Here is a 19,026-nt window from a genome sequence, read left to right on the forward strand (position 1 = left end):
CACAGGCGGTGCAGCCACGCACACACACACACACACCCAGCCACGCACACACACACACACACACACACACACACACACACACACACACACACACACACACACACACACACAAACAATTGAACCCTGGGGGCTTTGTATTGTTTTCTGCCAGTGAAAAATGCTGTGACTTGTGCTTCATATATCGGCTCATGTACCTCCTTTCTGAGAATTGATGTGTAATGACTGTAGGGTGTGAGAGACAAAAAAATGAGTTTAATGTTTTAAAAAAAGTCTAGAGTCTCTCCTCTGCAGTCATTCTTTGGAAATCATTCACTATTTTGGCTTCAGCTCATTCTACACCTTTACTCCTGCTAATACTCCATCTGTCTGCTCATGTGGCCTCTGAGCACAGCTGAGTGAACAAATCAGAGTGGACAGCCAGAGCGAAGCACACTGCGACATGCAGCATGCTTCACATGCAAAAAAAAATAAAAAAAACAATCTTCAGCAGCACAGCACGATTAGATATGAGAAAATAAATATGAAGGGAAATTTTGGGGAGGCATAAAACCATGAAGTGAGGAAGAGATGAGAGGGTGTTGTGCTTTACATGGGACGTGGAGTCTCACACTTCCTTCTCTCCTCTTGCAGCTCTGATGGCAATGCTGATGCTAACACAGGGTGACTCTTGCTGGAGGGGATACGGGTGGGCAAAGAGAGAGGACTGACAGAGAGGATGGATGGGTGGTGGTAAGATGAGAAGGGATCCTCCAGAATTGGTCATCCTCCTGCTACCATGCCTGATAAGCACAGTGTGGAGTGGGGAAGGGAAAAACAGAAATAGATATGAGCATATATGGTCAATTCTGTATTAGTCTGGGATGTTAAACCAGTCTCATATGGAAACGGGGTCAGCTGCCAACTATGCTCAAAAATACAATTAAATAATACAGTTAAGCTGCACCCAAAATTCACAAGTTTAATCATCTACAGCAGCTTCTTCTCTCCTCAGATGGTCAGTATTTTGATGCTGACCTTCATTTTTTTAATCAGTTTGATTCACTTTCCCAGGCTGAAAATCAGAGCCAGATGCAGCGATGCCCTCATCAACTCTAAAGGTGGAAAACATTCAGGCTGCATCTGAATGCCACGCTGATTAGAAGCTTACCGGGAGTTTAATTCGCCTGCCCTGCATAACCCCAGTTTTTAATCCTTGAAGCTCCATGAAAAAAAAAAAAAGCTCACCGTACAATTTACTGTGAACAGTCTCAGTACGAGAAATATTAATTTGTTACAATGGACTAGTGGTCCTCAATTAAAATTTTGCAAGGTCTGTCTAAAAACGTTTTCTCTGTTAAAGCTCCAGTGTTTGAATTTAGTTTTTTGCTAGTTTTCTTTGCTTACCAGATTGTCCTTTCAGATCTGTATCTTTCAGATTATCTTAGCAGGATAGATGCTGCAATTATATTAGAAAAGCTGCACCATCTAAAAAGAGTTAGTGCAAAAGTGGAAAAAGCCATGATGCCTAAAATGAGTTACAGTAAATAGTGGGAAAGCTGCACTGCAACAAGTTACCGTAAACTGCATAAAAGCTGAATTTTGTCAAATAAAAAAGTCAATGATAAAGCTGCACCACCTAAAATGATTACCATAACGCTGGAAAAGCTGTGCCATGTAAAATAAATCATTGTAAGYTGTAGAAAAGCTGTGCCTTATAAATTCTGGAAAAGTGCAAAAGTATGTGTAGCAATCTAGGCTTCGTAAGACTGCGGCCCACCAATTGGGAACTCCTAGACACAGGCAATGTTGTGTTTTCTTTTCTCTACTTTAGAGATGATGATTCATCCTAATGTGCCCCATTAGAAGAGCTTGAGTGTGTACTTCCTCAAATTCCTCATATAGACTATTATGCAGACCCCCACTGACATTTGGAACAGCATATCTAAAAGGTCCCTGAGGCGCAGCTGCAGAATCAGTTGCCCCACTGAATAGATAAACACTCTGCGGCCCCTCCTAAGACGCCTCGCCTGTGTGACACTGATGAGAAAGAYAAAAACAAACAGAAAGTGACACCGCCTCACTCTGGTGCTGCTCTGTGTCCGAGACCAAACTAAATGTGTGACTGACTGTGACTCTAGCATGAGTGCATGGTAGGATGTTGTCAGTAAACACGCCTAAAGGCCTTTTTAGCCCYAATGTGCAAAGACACTTGACCTAGTACGCCTTAGCAAACTCCTTCTTGGGTCACTGATAAATAGGGGTGTGGAAGAGCAGCTGAGCTCATTAAACACACYCAGCTCAGATTATGGTTTCCTGTGAAGCTTTTTTTTTTCCTCTCATTTTTATAAGGTGGCATTAGAACAATCAATGTGGCCCTTATGGGTGCTGTGTCAGGTTGCTCATTAACTGCATGGAGAAATAGCCTTTAGTGGTCCCCCTGCTCATTAACTGCTCGGTCCACTTGCACCTGCGCTCCTGCAGAGGAGGTTTACCAAATAAGGTCATGTGGTGGCCTCCCTGGGATGACGCTGGACGTGAAATGGACAAGAATGAGAGTTTGTGCGCGGAGGAGGGGAGGTGGGGGAAACCACCGGCTTAATCTGGTTACGTAAGAAGCCTCTGAGTTTTGCTGATTGCGCCTGCGATAATCTCCTTGATCCGCGTTCAACCGTCCCGCAGCGGCGCGGCACACACGGGACGCGCGCGCGCGCRCACACTTGTGGCTCTCTTCTAGTCAAGCCGTATCTCCTCGCAGAAGAAAAAGAACAAAGGCTCCAAAATATATACTTTAAAAGGAAGAGAAAAGCTTGGCGCGGACGGTGGTAGAGCAGGCACCGCAGAGAGGCTGCGGCTCGCGCCTCATGTTGCAGCTGGCGGCTCGTGACGATTCCGCTGACGCGCCAGCAGCCGCACCACCCAGGAGGCAGAGGAGAGGAGCGCGACGGAGCCAGACTGGACACTGGAGTCTTGCTTTATTCTCCCCACCACCACCACACACTCTCTCTCCTTCTTTAAAGGCTGTTTGCCAAGTCACCCTCCCCTCACCGTGGACGAAAATCAAATCATCCAGCAGCATCACTCAGACTCAGCATCAGCAGAGATGGAGGTTCCAGGCTTGGCGCACAACATCACCAGTCCATTAAGTCCCTGCGAGGGGATCATCAAGGATCTGAGCCTGGATTCCATACAGCTATGCGAACGAGATGGTGAGTCTGCTTTTTCCTCTTCTTCTTTTTTTTTTTTTTTTCTTTAAACGTGTTTTCAGTTTTACGCCAGCGCATTATAATAGGCCCAGGTGTTTAAATCAGAGCTGCTGCAGCGCATGCTTCATGCTTTAGCTGCATCCTTATTGTRTTTGAATGGGGATGGAGGGCAGGTTCATTGACTGAATCTGGCGTGTGTAGAGTAGAGCATGCAATAGTAGCAACAAGCTTTCAGTGGCAAGAAAATATCTGATCTGTTTCTGCCGAACTGCGCGTGCAAAAGGAAGAAAGGAGTGATGACTGATTTCAGCACCACAGGCGTGGACAGAGGATGGCAGACACCGCACCTACAGCTTATCTTCATCTTTTTATCCAGTCACCCCCACCCCCACCACCCATGTACTTTACAACCTTATTTATTTATTTATTTATTTATTTATTTATTTATTTATTTATTTGAATCTCCATGTCCTCCAGCTGCGTCCCCGCTGGACTGTCTGTGTCTGACTTCTTCCTTGAGCTCCAAACTTGTCTAAATATTTACAACATCACCAGGAGGAAAATCCTAAGTTAGATAAGACATATGTAAACAACATACTCGAATCGAGATGAAAAAAACAGGGATTTTCTTTTGCAAAGCAGGCGACTGTTATGTTGCGGATGAAAAGAGCAAGTCATCATGAGAAGAGAATGAAAAGCTAAAACATGGCTGCACCCACGAGTGTGCACAGGCGGTGCAGCCACGCACACACACACACACACCCTTCAGTGCAACTACACACTTGTGATTCCATAACCAAGGCAAGACTCGTGGCCACAGAGATGATTCTTTAATTCGGTTAATTGCAGATTAATTAAGGCATGAACGATGGTCTCACTGATTTCTCATTTATTTAATCTATTTTTAGAATGGAGCTTCAGGAAAAGAGGAGTCAGTTTGTTTTCATTAAAGCCCCTTTACATCTGAGTGCAGAGTCCGAACACTTCTCATCAGCTAAGCTTCTCCAAACGGTGCAATAAACCATGATGTGTTTTAGATCCTCTTAGAACTTCATTGGGAGGATGGGGAAGCGCTCATTTCAGTAGTACATTTGTCAAATGGACCAGCTTTACCCCTTTGGTTAAGTCTAATACGGCCAAAAGTTCCTCGTCTATTTGTCAACTTGGAAATAGTATCTCAGTGTCCTTGAGTTATAACTCCTTCTGAGCATGTGGGTGTACCCACATGCTCAGGTGCTGTGTTGATCTATAAACACTGTCCACGCTTCTAGGCAAGATTCTAGAATAACTGGTCATTGGTGGTTGTAAAAATAACACTAAAAGCATCCAATTTATCACACTGCCGCATAAAAGGATATTCCCAAGGACTGAGAGGTGTCTTTCAAACCTTTATTTGGGTCTTATGTGAAGATGTGTGATCCATCGCATTAATGAAGATTAAGTCAAATTTGGACAAAATTACCTCAGCGCATTTTCAGATTTCGGCTTTTTCATAATGAGCAGTTCATGAGATGCGCCTTGATTTGTCTTCCTAATCAGGAGAACTCATTCATATTTTGTCTGAATCCTATTTTTAGGTTATTATAATGAAGCATTTTTGATGTCGTTTTAAGAGGAAACCTTAAACAAGGTTTGGATGTTAAGATTTCTCAAACAGTTGCAGGAAAAATGAGAAAAACTTCAGACTTTTATGCTTAAAATCGTGGTTTTGTAGAGCTACTCAAAAATGGGCTTACAAAATTATTATGGTTATATTTTAGTAGTTTATTCAAATGACCTGCAGATAAAGTATTTATTCATTATATTGTGACAAAATGCATTTATTCTGCGTGCTTTAACCACGACACTAAAGTTGCCTATTTGGGACTTCATCCTTTGTTTGATGCAACATCTCACATTCCACTGCTGTTCTTTTATTTTATTTATTTTTTGTATTATTTCTCCCACCCCCTTTTTGTTTTGAACTTTCAATTCGTCCCAAAAAGGCTGACTATTTTCCATGTTATTGTATTAAAGTGCCTCATTGCCCATTTTCATCTATCTTGATCACATAAGGTCAACGCAGAGCGCATCCATTTCAGTTTTACATAGCTTTCTAAATTTATCTCCGAATTCCATTAATATTTAATTGCCTGCATGAAAGGCTTGTAAGCCCATGCTGACCCAGCAAATGAATGCATGCAGCTTCAGTGGGCCCACTGTTTCTGGGAAAGAACTCCAACACTGAGGCCTGTTTGGAGCATTTCAATGCACAGTGGGGGAAACAAGTTGCATCTGTGTTCGGGGTGTTGGAGATGGGCCGTAACATGTGTCTCTTCTGTGGTGGGGGGTAGTTTTATTTTTTATTTATTTTGTTGTCAATTTTGAAAAGCAGAATCTGTCAAAGTTCCTTTGCTACATTTTGGATTTTGTGTGCAGGAGTTGGACGAGGCCAACTGCTTCATCAAAAATAATTTAATGATGGTATTAAACGTGATTCGTACTGCATTTAATTCGGCTTCTGTTTAGGCCGTTCAGCAATTTGTACTCAGAAAATTCCCCTCCCAGCATCAGACTGGCAGTATGTAAATGTGCCTATGATTTATGGACTGAAAACACTGAAGGTGTGTTTTTATCACCAAGTCGCAGTGCGAGGTTCCAAGAAACAACAGCATATTAACTAAAAACTCAAAACACAGTTTAGTTCTAATCTGATCTCACTGATTTATTACAGAATAAAGCATCACGAAAATGTGGTAACGTTACTGGTTTTAACCCACTGCCACTTCTTTCACTTTTCATCCAGCTATGTCGTCAGAACAGAGCACTTTTTCATGCCAACACCTTCTTTCATCATTTTCATCAGAATGTGAGGTCTTCCTTTAGTACAGCTCTTCTGATGAAATTAGGTCTGTTTGCAATATTTTGTTGCCACATGCCATATATCTTCTCCAGGCTTTCTATTTGCAATATGACAGCACACCCAAAATTAAAATAAAAAATATAATAACATTAATACTGAAACACTAAGACCTGCCTAACATCATCATCATATTCACCACTACTGTGGATATAATCAGATTTAGCTGAAATCAGTTCTCAGTCATAAAGCTGTCGGCAGGAGTCTGGACAGCAACRATAACTGTGTCGATTTTATCTGTCGTGTTCCAGCAGAGCCGTGTGTGTCCAGTTCTTCAAACCCAATCCCTCCAGAGCGAACTGGACATATTCTCGTGTGTTTATGATTCTGTCTGATGTCATTCAACAGCAGGTCTGATGCCATCAACCTTCTGAGCTAGATTACTGGCTTATAAATGCTTAACTGTAGGCTTTAATTTGTTTTTGTAAAACACTGTTTTAGTCAAACTTTAAAAGTGCAACTTGATCCTCAGCGTCTTTATTATTAGTGATAATATTTTTGTTTTTCTCATGTTCTTGTTATCAGTGTKCAAGATTCTCAGAAACTCAAGAACTGAGCTGAAAATCTGAGCGGGGAGAAAGAAAAAAAGTACAACAGTCTGTTGTTTTTGAAATTCGGTTTTATGCAGATGAGAGCTCATGACTCATTCTGGGTTTGGACAACAGCTCTGTTTTCCTGACTTGTTTGCTGTTTAATCAGGCTTAATTTGAAGAGTCATCCGTTTTAGTTAAAATTGGTATTCAAGTGTTGAGACGGAGCACAGCTTAACCCCAAACGAAGAGAGCGTTCTTTATCTCGCTTTGAGAGAAAGATGTTTTTCCCTGTTGGCAGCTTCTCTCACTCTCAGCATGATCTCTGTCTCAGCCTGGCCTACACTCAGACTGGAAGAAAGCTGTGATTTTGCAATCATTTGTAGTGTACACGTTCAACCAAAAGTCATCGATCACATCTCATAAATGAGCTGAACATTTAGATATAGGAATGACTGAAATAGCACAAAATATACAGAAGTAGTTGGCTTTTTTAAAATGCTTTAACCCTCAATGTACCATCCACAGTACATTCCCAGTTTGTGGTTACTTCCTGCCTCTTTRTGGCCTGACCCACACTTCCAGAGACTTTGAATTTGCATTACGGGCTGTTCAAACAATTTGATTGGTTGTCTTCTTTCATTTGACACCTCTTTTGACCAACTGGGTTCATCTATAGAYTCTCTGCGGCACAAAATCTGTGGCAAGCCCCTCATGTCCCAYCTGTCCATGGTACACTTGAATCAGCCAATCAGTTCAGAGCTTCATTCTGACATCACAGCTGTGTAGCCAATTGTGTTATCTTTTATTCAATGAGCATCTTTGTAAATGAAAAATAATAATAATAATAATAATAATAATAAAATAAAATAAAAAATTGATAAACAGTGGTTATAGTGTATTTTAGCTTCAATAACTAAATACTACTACAAGAAAATCTGTGAAGAAATTCAGATTGATAGCTTTACATAGAGACTAGGCTTGTGAATTTATTCCTAAAGGTTCAAGAGCACTTAATTTTATTTGGGTTAGGGTTAGGCCCACAGATTAAGATTAAAGTGCAGAAAAAAATGTATGGGGCACCAAATGTAAAATAAATTAAAAAAAATGTCCCTGACACATTTTCATTATATAGCTCTGTTGAATTTAAATGTTAAATGGATAAATAGGTCAATCTTAAATGCTGACAAATATTAAGTATTTTTATGGAACTTATGACGTCATCATCCTGAGACAAATGCATGCTGAATCATATGGACAAGAAGGTTTTGACTGGAGCAAAGCTAGGGTGCTCCCATGTATGCATGTTAAAACAATCTGCACTGATCCTACAGCATTTTCTGTGATTCAGCCTCACACAGAGTAAAAGAGCAAATGCCAATAAAATCCATCTGTCTGAGTTTATCAGATTTAGCTGACTGGGTTATTAGAGCGGACATGTTGGCAGGCTGCTTTACGGCGCTCAGTTCAAACACGCACGACTCCGTTAAGTCATTCAGAACTCCCTGTGCACGTGTGCATCGAGCAAAACAGCAGAGCATTATAACATAACTTGGCAAAATCATTACCAGCAACAAGTGGTAAATCCGCATAAGGTCAAGGAGCTAAAGATGGGAAGGTAGCGCATTAATTTGATTCTGAATGAGGATTTAGGCCTCCTGTGAGACCGGAAAAGGTTTAGTTTTATTCTCACCGCCTGACCTTCATCCAGCCTGGCCTCCTCTCCTCCATTTTTCATCCTGTGCTGCGACTCCCCAAGGGTTTGTCGCAGAGCTTGGTGGCCTCTCTGATTCACATTATGTTCAGATTCAAACAGCATTTTAATCATAAATGTATTAGTGTGCTGACGTAAGGAGCAAAATTATATCCATTGTCTAGATCACAGCCTTTAAAACTCGCACGTGTGAAACTGCAGCCGTCAGTGTGTTTCATGTGGAAAAAATCTTTTTCAGCTTGAGCTGCTTTAAAAGATTTTACATTAGGATAGGTTAAATGATTTTGCTGCGAAGCTTCAAGTAAATTTTGAAAGTGTAAACAGGAGATGAATCAGCGTGTCTAGGCTCAACAGGGTGGGAGGAAACATTCTTTGATGGAGGTAAAGTTTTTAAGGAAAACGTTTGTGTTGGCATAAAACATTGTCAAGGCTGCTTCAGGTGCAGTGCAGGCTCTTCCGTTTCTGATGCTTGCAGTCGTGTGCCGCCAATACCCAGAGGCACGCAGAGGACAAAATGCGTTGCGTAAATTGTAAAACTGTATTACACAGCATTTTCATGCAAGCCTTCTCCCCTTGGCAAAACCTCCTGAGGGTATATCTTACTGTTTGCCTGAAGCAGAAGTCAGAGAATGACAACAGGCTTTGTGAAAGGCCAGCACCACACAATCTCAGCAGGGACTTTGCAGCCTTTGCATCCCTGTCTGTCTGAGTGGATGGAACATTTCCTTTCCCGGGCTCTGCTCTGCCGTGTCTCGCTCCCAACCCTCTCAGCCCGAGCCAAATTAATCAGCTCAGTGGGGTGCAGCTTTAATGAGATGGGCATTTTAAATGCAGACCAGCGGCCAAATGAGTTGTTTTCACAAATCAGCACAGAGAGGCCCAGAAGTGCCCTGTAAGCTCTGAGAACCGAGGTATTTTTACCCCACTGAGTAGACGCTCTAACCCAAGGTGTAAGCAATAACTATAAAGTATAAATTATTGCCTGCTGTCCAATGTAAAAGGGTGATAATGCATTTGCCTGTGTGTTTGCATATGCATGTTCATTTGTTTACAACTTTAGCAAAAAAAAATCTAATAAAATCTCAGGTATTCATTGTTGGCTGTAGCTCTACAGCTGATTAACATTTAGTCACCCCAACTTAAAGTGGCCACAACAGCTAATGGGCATTTTTTTAACACAAAAACGGCTATACTGCAGTCAATATTTTAGACGTTGATATTAAATTTGGTGTGATAGTAGCTGAGAGTCATTAGCATCATAAGCTCTGAATGCTATCCCATTGTGCAAAAACTTACAAAATTACATGGCATCATGCATAGTATCCTTTTACAAGGCTTTATACAAGGTTTAAAACTCTGGGATGAAAGATGGTGACATGCATGAATGCTCAGCGTTTCAATTCAAATAAAGTAGAGGTCTGGTTTGTTGGTTAAAAGTGAAACAATTCATGATTCAGAAAGTCAAAACTGGATAAAATTCCTTTGCAAGACCGCTGTGTTTGTCCACTTTCATCATAAAACTTAGAGCAGAGGTTCCTAAATTTTTCTATGCAGTGGTTGTGAGGCCATAGTATTAGCTTCTGGCTGTGGACCGGCCTTGCAAACCCACAGACAATGCTACAAATTTTAAAGAAACATCAACTTTTAGATTTTTTTTATCAATTTTATTCACTATTCAATAATTATTACATTTTAGCATAACTTTATTAACATGTTTTAAACACTGTATTGTGTTGTCATTGGGAAAAAACAACTTTTCAACAAACTGTTGACAATAAGAACAGTACAGAGCCCGAGAGGGGACATGGGAGATTTTTTTCTTTTGCGTTCCCACGCAATAGTATTGCGTTCCCACGCAATACTATTGCGTTACCTCGCAATACCTTTTGTGTTCCCTCACAAAAGTCGTTTATCACTGTTGTGCCTGCCGGTTTATTAACAAACTCAYACGTTCACCATTAGCSAGTTAGCCTACAGCTTTAATTCAGCTTCAGAATGAATGTATCACACAGCCACACATGGAAGTTTGTCATATGCCGATATTTTAACACAGTACAGCCACGCAGAATCAATGTCAATTTCACGAACTTGTGGCGACACATCCTGTTTTGATAACTGGATATTTCAAAATAAAAGTCTGATTTAATTCAGTTCATATACAAAACAATCTTTTGCGTGGGAACGCAAAACAATTTTGCGAGGTAACGCAAAAGTATTGCGTGGGAACGCAAAAGAAAAAAATCTCCCCATGTCCCCTCGCGGGCTCCGTAGCACAGAACTTCAGCTCTCCTAAATCGCATTTCAATATATTCTTATAATTTAAAAAGATTTAAAACATTTATTAGATTCATTTTTTTATTGTCACTTTTTTTTTCTTATCTTCCCTCCAGCTTTCTGAGACCCTCCCAGCACCCCCCAGTGGACAACCACTTTGAGAAACACAAATAGGTGTTAAAAAGCTCTGCCTGATTGGTTGATTTCCTCTGTCTCTAAAAGCTGCACTGTTTGAAAATGACTTTTAGGTGAGACGTTGGTGTTTCCACACCCAATAATGAGACCCCTCTTTCATCTCACCCTCTCCCAGCGGATGAACAGAGATGGATTTCCCATGCTCCACTACTCCTGCCATTGTTGATCTTCTGTAGAGCTCAGTCATATCGAACATTACCCCCAAATACATGCTTCCTCAAATGCTACTGCCTCTTGTGTTTCGAGCCCAGAGCGTGCACAGAAAACACATTGTTGCCATGCCAARTGCGCCTCACGGCGTGACGCAAAGTCCACATTCATTGGGATTCGACAAAGCTCCCATTCAGCTGTAGGTTTTGACATTATTTTCCTCGGCCTCTGTGTGAACTTTGAGTTGTAAGCCTTTCAGATTCCTGTAGAGTATGAAACTGAAAACATATATTTATTCAAGGTCTTTGACTTTTTAGTGGAGGCTAAATGGAAGGRAAAAAAATCTAAGTGATCCTGATTAAATGAGTGGCTGAGGCKCTGACATTTGTTTCGAATATTGCTGTTGTTGCAGAAATGTGTGCAAAACCTCGCTTTTCAGCTTATAAATATCTGCAGAGAGAGGAGAGAGGATTCAAACATGAGAAATATTTAATGCTACTTTTTTCAGTAAAGCAAAAAGCTGTATGATTGTGGAGGAACTGATGTGTTTCCATGGTAACCTATACAGTAATCGGGTTTGTGGTTTTACTACTGTAGACGCTGTGTGTGGAATAATTACTGCAGTACACAGGGAGGTTTAGTCACATTAGACAAAAGAAATTAAAAGTCAAGTTCTAAGTGTATTCATACAGTTTGAAGCATTTGATCTAGTTTGATTGATATTATTTTTTGTTGACAGTAACAGTGACAGCCTTATCACTCTATTGTTTTTATTATTATTATTATTATTATTATTATTATTATTATTACGCAGGAAAATCCCAGGACGGCAGTCTCTCTGACATGGAGGAGCTCCCTGTTCCTCGGAGCATCAAGATCAGCAACATCACCTGCGACTCCTTCAAGATCTGCTGGGACATGGAGGCGCGCAGCAAGGAGCGCATCACACATTATTTCATCGACCTGAACAAGAAGGAGAACAAAAACTCCAACAAGTTCAAACACAAGGTAATGCTAGAGCTGGGAAAAGGTAAAACACTACGGGGAGATGACTCACTCAACAGCCTCTTGTTGGAGAATCACATRAGCAGCTGTAGTTGACGTGTGGCATTTGAAAAGGGAATAATAGGCTTTTTTTGTCTTTACCCTTTATCAAACATGAGAAACAGAAACTAATGTCCTAAATAGATTTTTTTAATATAATTATTTAACRAAATAAATGTTTCAAACTGAAACAGGCTCCATTTGAATGTTATATACTAGCAGTTAACACAGACATACAAAAAGACAAAGGAATTAACTAGTGGTAATGTTTTTCTTCTTTTTACCACATTTTGTATATTTCTACACATATAGAACATTTTTAAAATGTAATTAAGTTTGATTTTGACATTTGCTGGATATGAAGCTTGTGCCTTTTAAATGCAGCTTTCAAGAGTGTCCAAACTTTTTACCCAAGAGGGCCAAAAAGACAATCTATCAGTGGGCTGCGGGCCAAACGCAATAACATCATAAATGAAAAGTAAAGYCCTTTTATTTTTTTACGGTTAAGCTAGCAGCCAGTGCAGTAGTCCACTTTTATTTGTTTTATTTTTTAGCCCRTGAACTTGAAAAACATTTGACATGAAGCAAAGGCTAATGGGATATTTCATAAATTGATCAGTTATGAGTAGTGTGGACAAAGTTCTCAACTATAGTACTTTAATTTAAAAAAATCTACTCAAGCTAAAGTACTGAAGTACTTACTTTTCAAAATATTTAAGTATTCAAAAGTACTTGTACTTGCATTTAAAAGTTCTCAAGTACTCGAGTGCAAACTAAAATTTCTAATATCAGTACAATGCTGTATTGTTTTCAGAGTTATTTTAAAGAAGCTTGTAACTCTCAGAAACTACCTGATGTATCGACACGTAGAACCACTCTGCTATAAGTTCACCACCTGTAAAGACTTCAGCATGAAAATACAATAAAGTGAGAGGTGAGTTCTTAAATGCAGAAATGTAGTTTGTCCGCAGTGAACCCATAAGACATTTAAATTGATACAAAGTATTTTTCAGTCCTAAAATCTCAAACATGGAGCTGTGATATAGTCATGGGTGTATTGGTTTCTCTACTCTCTTCAATCGTCTCCATTGCTAGGTTCTGTTTGAAATGAAGGTAGAGCTCAACWCACCACTGTTAATGAAGATGATGTAATTCCAAATCTATCCTAGATGTGAGCTACGACTGTGATTGGTTCCCCTTGTGAGGAACGTAACGTGTGACCAATTACATTTCAAGAAAGAAGAATGGCAACAGCTGATTACAAAGCTATGSTGAACCAAAAGAAACAAGTAACTAAAAGCTTCCTAGAAATGTAGAGTCAAAAGTACAATATTTGTCTTTAAAATGTAGTGTCGTGAAAGTCACAAGTACCCCAAAAAATAATAACTCAAGTAAAGTAAAATTACACAGAAAATGCATTTACAGAACTCAAGTAAATGTACTCCTTTACTATCCACCACTGATTATGAGTATTTGTGGTCTTATAAAGTGTGCAAATATACACATTTAAATCTAATCTAAATGTGTTTAGTAGTTACTTGTATTTCGTGTTAATCTTAATATAAATCAAAGATAAAGTGACCATGAGTGAAAACTGCACTACAGTCCCTTATATAGTCAATGGGTCAATGACTGTAATGCATTTTTTTTTACTGTAGGATAACAGAAGATTACAACCTAGTAACCAGTGCAACTGCTGATGGGCCAAATCAAGCATCTTAGTWGGCCAAATTTGACCCACAGGCCACACTTTGGGCACCTTTGCTTTGGTTGATTATCTAGTTCATGTCAAACATTCAGGTAACCATTTTTTTGGGAGTTACCTTGTTGGTATTAAAACACAATTTGAAATATTTATCAGACAGTGTTATTGTTGGTATTTTAATAGATCCAGCTAAAGAAATGGGAACAAGTTTGACCTAAAGATGTCATTTTAAATTTACTCTATAAAGTTGTYTTTAGTTTGTCAACACAATACTGCTTCATTGAGCTTAAGTACCATTTGATGCCTAAATGATAACAGCTCAGAGTTAAGTGGATTAAAAACCAAACAGACAATTTTTTTCTGAAAATGATCAGGAACTGAACTGAAAATAAATTGGGGGGTGGGGGGCAGCTTTTAATGTATTTTCTGGAAGTTTGGACTCTCCCAGAGCTTTTCCTTCTCAATGTTGCTAACCTCAGATCTGCTTTGGTCACCTTACAGACTGGTTTCATCAGCCTCTTCCCCTCTCCTGTTGTTTTTCTCTTCCTGATGCCTGCTCAGTTKAGTCTCTCTTTTTACTGCTTACAGTGGGCTCACTCTGTTGCCAGGCAGGGACAGTCAGTCCAATCAATGAGCTRCAAAGACCTACTGATTCTTGTGTGGTGCGAGGATTGTTGTTGAGATTTAACAGAGTAGTTTCCACCCATTTACAGCTAAACCTCAACATGTGGTGAACAGTATAAGTGTGTGATTACCGCAATTGGCTGCTTGTAGCTGAAAGAAACCTATGAGAGGCCCTTTAGGCCATAATTCAAACTTGCTCTCACATGTACTATCAAACCCTCTCACATGTACTATCAAACCCTCTCACACATACTATCAAAGTTTCTCACATTTACTATCAAACTYTCTTACACATACTATCAAAGTCTCTCACATTTACTATCAAACTCTCTCGCATATACTGTCAAACTCTCTTACACATACTATCAAACTCTCTTACACATACTATCAAACTCTCTCACATATACTATCAAACTCTCTTGCATATACTATCAAACGCTCTCGCATATACTATCAAACTCTCTTGCATATACTATCAAACTCTCTCGCATATATACTATCAAACTCTCTTACACATACTATCAAACTCTCTTACACATATTATCAAACTCTCTTACACATACTATCAAACTCTCTCGCATATACTATCAAACTCTCTCGCATATACTATCAAAGTCTCTTACACATACTATCAAACTCGCTCACATTTACTGTAAAACTCTCTCACATATACTATCAAACTGTCTCGCATATACCATCAAAATCTCTCACATATACCATCAAACTCTCGCATTTACTATCAAACTCTCTCACATATACCATCAAACTTTCGCATTTACTATCAAACTCTCTCACATATACTATCAAACTCTCTCACATATACCATCAAACTCTCTCGCATTTACTATCAAATTCTCTTACATTTAGAGTTTGATAGTAAATGTGAGAGAGTTTGATAGTATGTGTGAGAGAGTTTGATAGTAAATGTGAGAGAGTTTGATAGTAAATGTGAGAGAGTTTGATAGTATGTGTGAGAGGGTTTGATAGTACATGTGAGAGCAAGTTTGAATTATGGCCTAAAGGGCCTCTCATAGAAACCGTACCTGGACAATCTGTTTCAGACTCATTCCTTCCTGTCACCACCTTTTTTCTTTCCATCTTGCCAATGTTTTCCTTTCCTCCCCCCATCCAGGACGTTCCAACCAAGCTCGTGGCCAAAGCCGTGCCTCTGCCCATGACGGTGCGGGGCCACTGGTTCCTGAGCCCCCGCACAGAGTACACCGTGGCCGTTCAAACCGCCTCCAAACAGCCTGACGGGGACTACGCCGTCTCTGAGTGGAGCGAGATCATCGAGTTCTGCACTGCTGGTGTGTAACAGAGTCCAATAATTGCATTTTCAAGGTGTTCACGCTCGGCGCCACCATTGATTTTTGGTTTGGATTACAGCGAGGTGAACGTGGGAAAGATAAAACGCGCAATGAGGGAGAATATTAAAGGAAGACTAATGCTATGAGTGGTGGGAATGATAGTGGAACAATAAAGGATTAAATGAATAAGGGGAGATGTGCTGTATAGCTGAGGTCAGAGAGCTTTACGTCACAGGCGAGAGGCTTAAAGGAGGGTGAGGGGCGGGSATGGTGAAGAGACTCAAGGGTGGAGTTTATCAGCATGGCGTAGAGGTCCAAGATAACAGCTGCGGTTCAAATAGAGTGTGGGCCCTTCGGTGCACACTCCCCTCCCTCTGTTTGTCCTCAGTTCTGCTAACAAAGATACGTTTGAGTTTTTTGGCTGCTTCATCTCATAAAAGACTCGCTCATTTCATTCATTTTTATTTATCTGCCAAAAATAGTCTTTGTCAGGATCTGTGGTTTTGGTTGTTTTAATGGTAGTTTTTTTGTACTTACTGATTTATGATTTCATTTCTCTTGTTTATCTTTTGTGATGTTTATGTTCTTTTTCTTCAATTTTTATCACCATCAGTATTTTTTTCATGCTCCTCAGTCCAGCCATGTCCACCTACACCTGTTCTCTTTTTACCATAAAATAACCCACTGTTTTTTAGCCGTTAAATGCATTTTGTTATCTTTAGCATAAAAACAATAATTTAGTTTCTCTTAGTGTTGTGTAGATATCTTTATATTCTGTTTGGGTCATACTTAAACCTGTTTAGTTTTCCACATTTTCAACTATGCTTTCTGAACTATTACATCACAGAATTTGTGACAGAACTTCTAAATAATATCTGGACTTACCAACTACGGTTTTGTCATTTTCATTTTCCTCTGGCTCTGGGTCAAACTCTGGCTCCAACATGTAAGGCTGAACAAGTTTTCCTTGTTGACATCTTTTCATTAATTTGCAAATAAAAAGTTTCTGTGCAGCTATATAGTCATAAACCCCTTTATCATACTAGAATGGACCGTTCTGAGACACACCTCTGAAAAGGGGTGAAAGGGGAACATGGGGTTACAATAAGGAGGCATTCAGACCAAAGCATTGCAGTTCCACTTTATATAGACCCAAACTGAATGATTTAAATGTGAAAAAACAGGATTTAAAAGCATAATATTTCTCTTTTAAGTCAACTGTCTCCAGTTTACTCACTCATAATGTAGTCTGGCATTATGCTTCTCTGCCCTGTCTGGTTCCCCTTGTCTAACCTTTTGCTGACCCCGCCAGGTTTTATTTTTGTTTAGTGATTAATAAATCCTCTTGTGTTGGTCGGATTTCCCTGCACATTGTGACAATCTCAACTTCACACCCAGAGAAAAACATAATAATTTCCATCAAAACAAAGCTGACATTTAAATGTCATTTGTGAGCAGCTGTGATTAAAAAAAACAAACATTTGTTCTGCTTTAAATTCCTTTAGTTCAGTTGTTGTTCCATTATTTTACCAAAGCACCTGCACATGAGAATAAAAGGGAAAAAGAGTAAAAAAAAGTCTTCATGTTCCATTGATAGTTAAAATGTGTACAAATTTCGTATTCATATGAATACATTCTGAYATACGTGGTATTTAGCAGGTACATTCATACCAGGCTGAGTTACCCATGCTACCTTTTATTTGTTTTTAATCTGGATGTGATACAGCTAGAATGATTAAAACCTTAAGAAAGAAAAAGAAAAATAGTTATTGTGTAACAACTGAAGTGAGGCAGTTTACTGTAGAAGAAAGTGAACTGAGAAGGAAGATTGTTCAATGATTTTACTGTTGTTCTGGTTGAGTGGGAAACACTCATTACTGCGAACACAAAACCAAATCTTTTGGCAAGAAAAATGTCAAAAGACATGTTCTTTTCACTTGTCATTGTAACAGCCATCTGTGTTTAAAAAAAGGGGAAAAAAAAGCCAGCCTGTTGGATATAAAATCCCTGTGTACTTGGTTTAATTTTTTTTTCAAGGCACACTCATTTGCTCATTTGTCTCCATGTGTTTGCTGCTTGTGGGATGCCTTCATAGGAACTCCTTTCTACTTCTTGGCTTAAACTCAAACTCATTTGGCTGAGATACCCATAAGATTGTGGGTGAAAGCGGAACATATTACCAGACTAAATGAAATGTTTGTGATTTAAATGCTGAGGCACGAAGGGCAAATTTAGGTGATCAAGTCACTTAAAATTTGTAGCAATTCCAATTATCTTTTTGTTTGGTTTCTTGAAAGAGTCGGTATAAATGAACAATAATATGTTGAATGTGTTTCCAGATTATTCCACTGTGCATCTAACCCAGCTGCTGGAGAAGGCAGAGGTCATTGCTGGAAGGATGCTGCGTTTTTCTGTTTTCTACAGAAACCAGAACAAAGAATATTTTGATCACGCCAGGTAGGCATTTTTTCAAATAATGTCCCAGCTGGTGTACAAACTGCTCTGAGTGGTCTTCCTGTGTATATGTCGGTGTTGATTTACTCCAGTTTCTTTGCTATGAAAATATCACTGCAGGATCATTTGTTACAGTAATGCAGTCATTTTCTTGCATCAAAAGCTGGACCACAAAAATCATTGCCCAACCAATTATACTACAATATCTTATTATTTTGACGATGGATAATTAATCTCCATCAGCCTTTTTGTTCAGCTGATCATAAAAATGTATTTCTCACTGAAACATTATTTTTAAATGAAATATCTACAGAAGCATTTTTGTGCATTTTTTGATTGAAATAATAAAGTGAGCTGCTAGGGGAGAAAAAATTTATATTTGTACAAAACTGAGTTAACAACCAAAGCAAAAGTGCGTTAATGAGATGTCGAGTTCAACTTAAGTCATATTTGCCAATAGATCAGGCTCATAAAATCTATATTTCATTTGTATGCCGCTGTAATAATGCAGCAATGTAAACAGATGTACATTTCTAGGCATGGCTGCTTCACATTTCAGTGTTTAAATAGCCTGATTGATTCCCATATTGCATTAAAAAAATTTCCAATCAGCTTCTTGAAGCAAAGAAATGAGAATTAGCTGGAGCTGTAAGCATGTTGGAATAGTCCCCAAAATCCCCACATGCCACGTATAGCAGCCTCCGGTAAATCCCTTTGCACACATCCAACAGAAGATACAGTAGTTTTGTTGTAATCAAGCAGGAGGATTCTTGGCCACTAAAAGACTCGACATTTGGGTGGGAAAACAAAAAAAAAAGGGAAAACAGGAGAGGCCTGGGAGGGAGTGCATCCGAAGTAGACTCTACAGTGGTGCACTTAGAGAGTATGCTGGTCAGGTTTCATAAGTGCATTTTCTCCAACTTCCACCTCTATCTTCCCCTCTACCCT

The 19,026-nt window shown here is 39.5% G+C and overlaps 1 protein-coding gene across 2 annotated transcripts in view; it reads left to right on the forward strand.

Moving 5' to 3' along the window:
• LOC106512911 (phytanoyl-CoA hydroxylase-interacting protein-like) overlaps nucleotides 1-19,026 on the forward strand; it is a 26,393-nt gene that overhangs the window by 5,117 nt on the left and 2,250 nt on the right. Inside the window, exons 2-5 of one of the 2 annotated variants that reach the window (XM_014001455.1) lie at nucleotides 2,997-3,185; nucleotides 11,759-11,952; nucleotides 15,450-15,624; nucleotides 17,964-18,081. In XM_014001455.1, the coding sequence (XP_013856909.1) occupies nucleotides 3,080-3,185; nucleotides 11,759-11,952; nucleotides 15,450-15,624; nucleotides 17,964-18,081 (593 nt within the window). In that variant the 5' untranslated portion in view covers nucleotides 2,997-3,079. The remainder of the gene's footprint in view (nucleotides 1-2,996; nucleotides 3,186-11,758; nucleotides 11,953-15,449; nucleotides 15,625-17,963; nucleotides 18,082-19,026) is intronic. The other variant, XM_014001464.1, reaches the window with a different exon arrangement.

The sequence above is a fragment of the Austrofundulus limnaeus genome, unplaced genomic scaffold (genome assembly GCF_001266775.1).
Source record: "Austrofundulus limnaeus strain Quisiro unplaced genomic scaffold, Austrofundulus_limnaeus-1.0 Scaffold0, whole genome shotgun sequence".
NCBI classification, from domain to species: domain Eukaryota; kingdom Metazoa; phylum Chordata; class Actinopteri; order Cyprinodontiformes; family Rivulidae; genus Austrofundulus; species Austrofundulus limnaeus.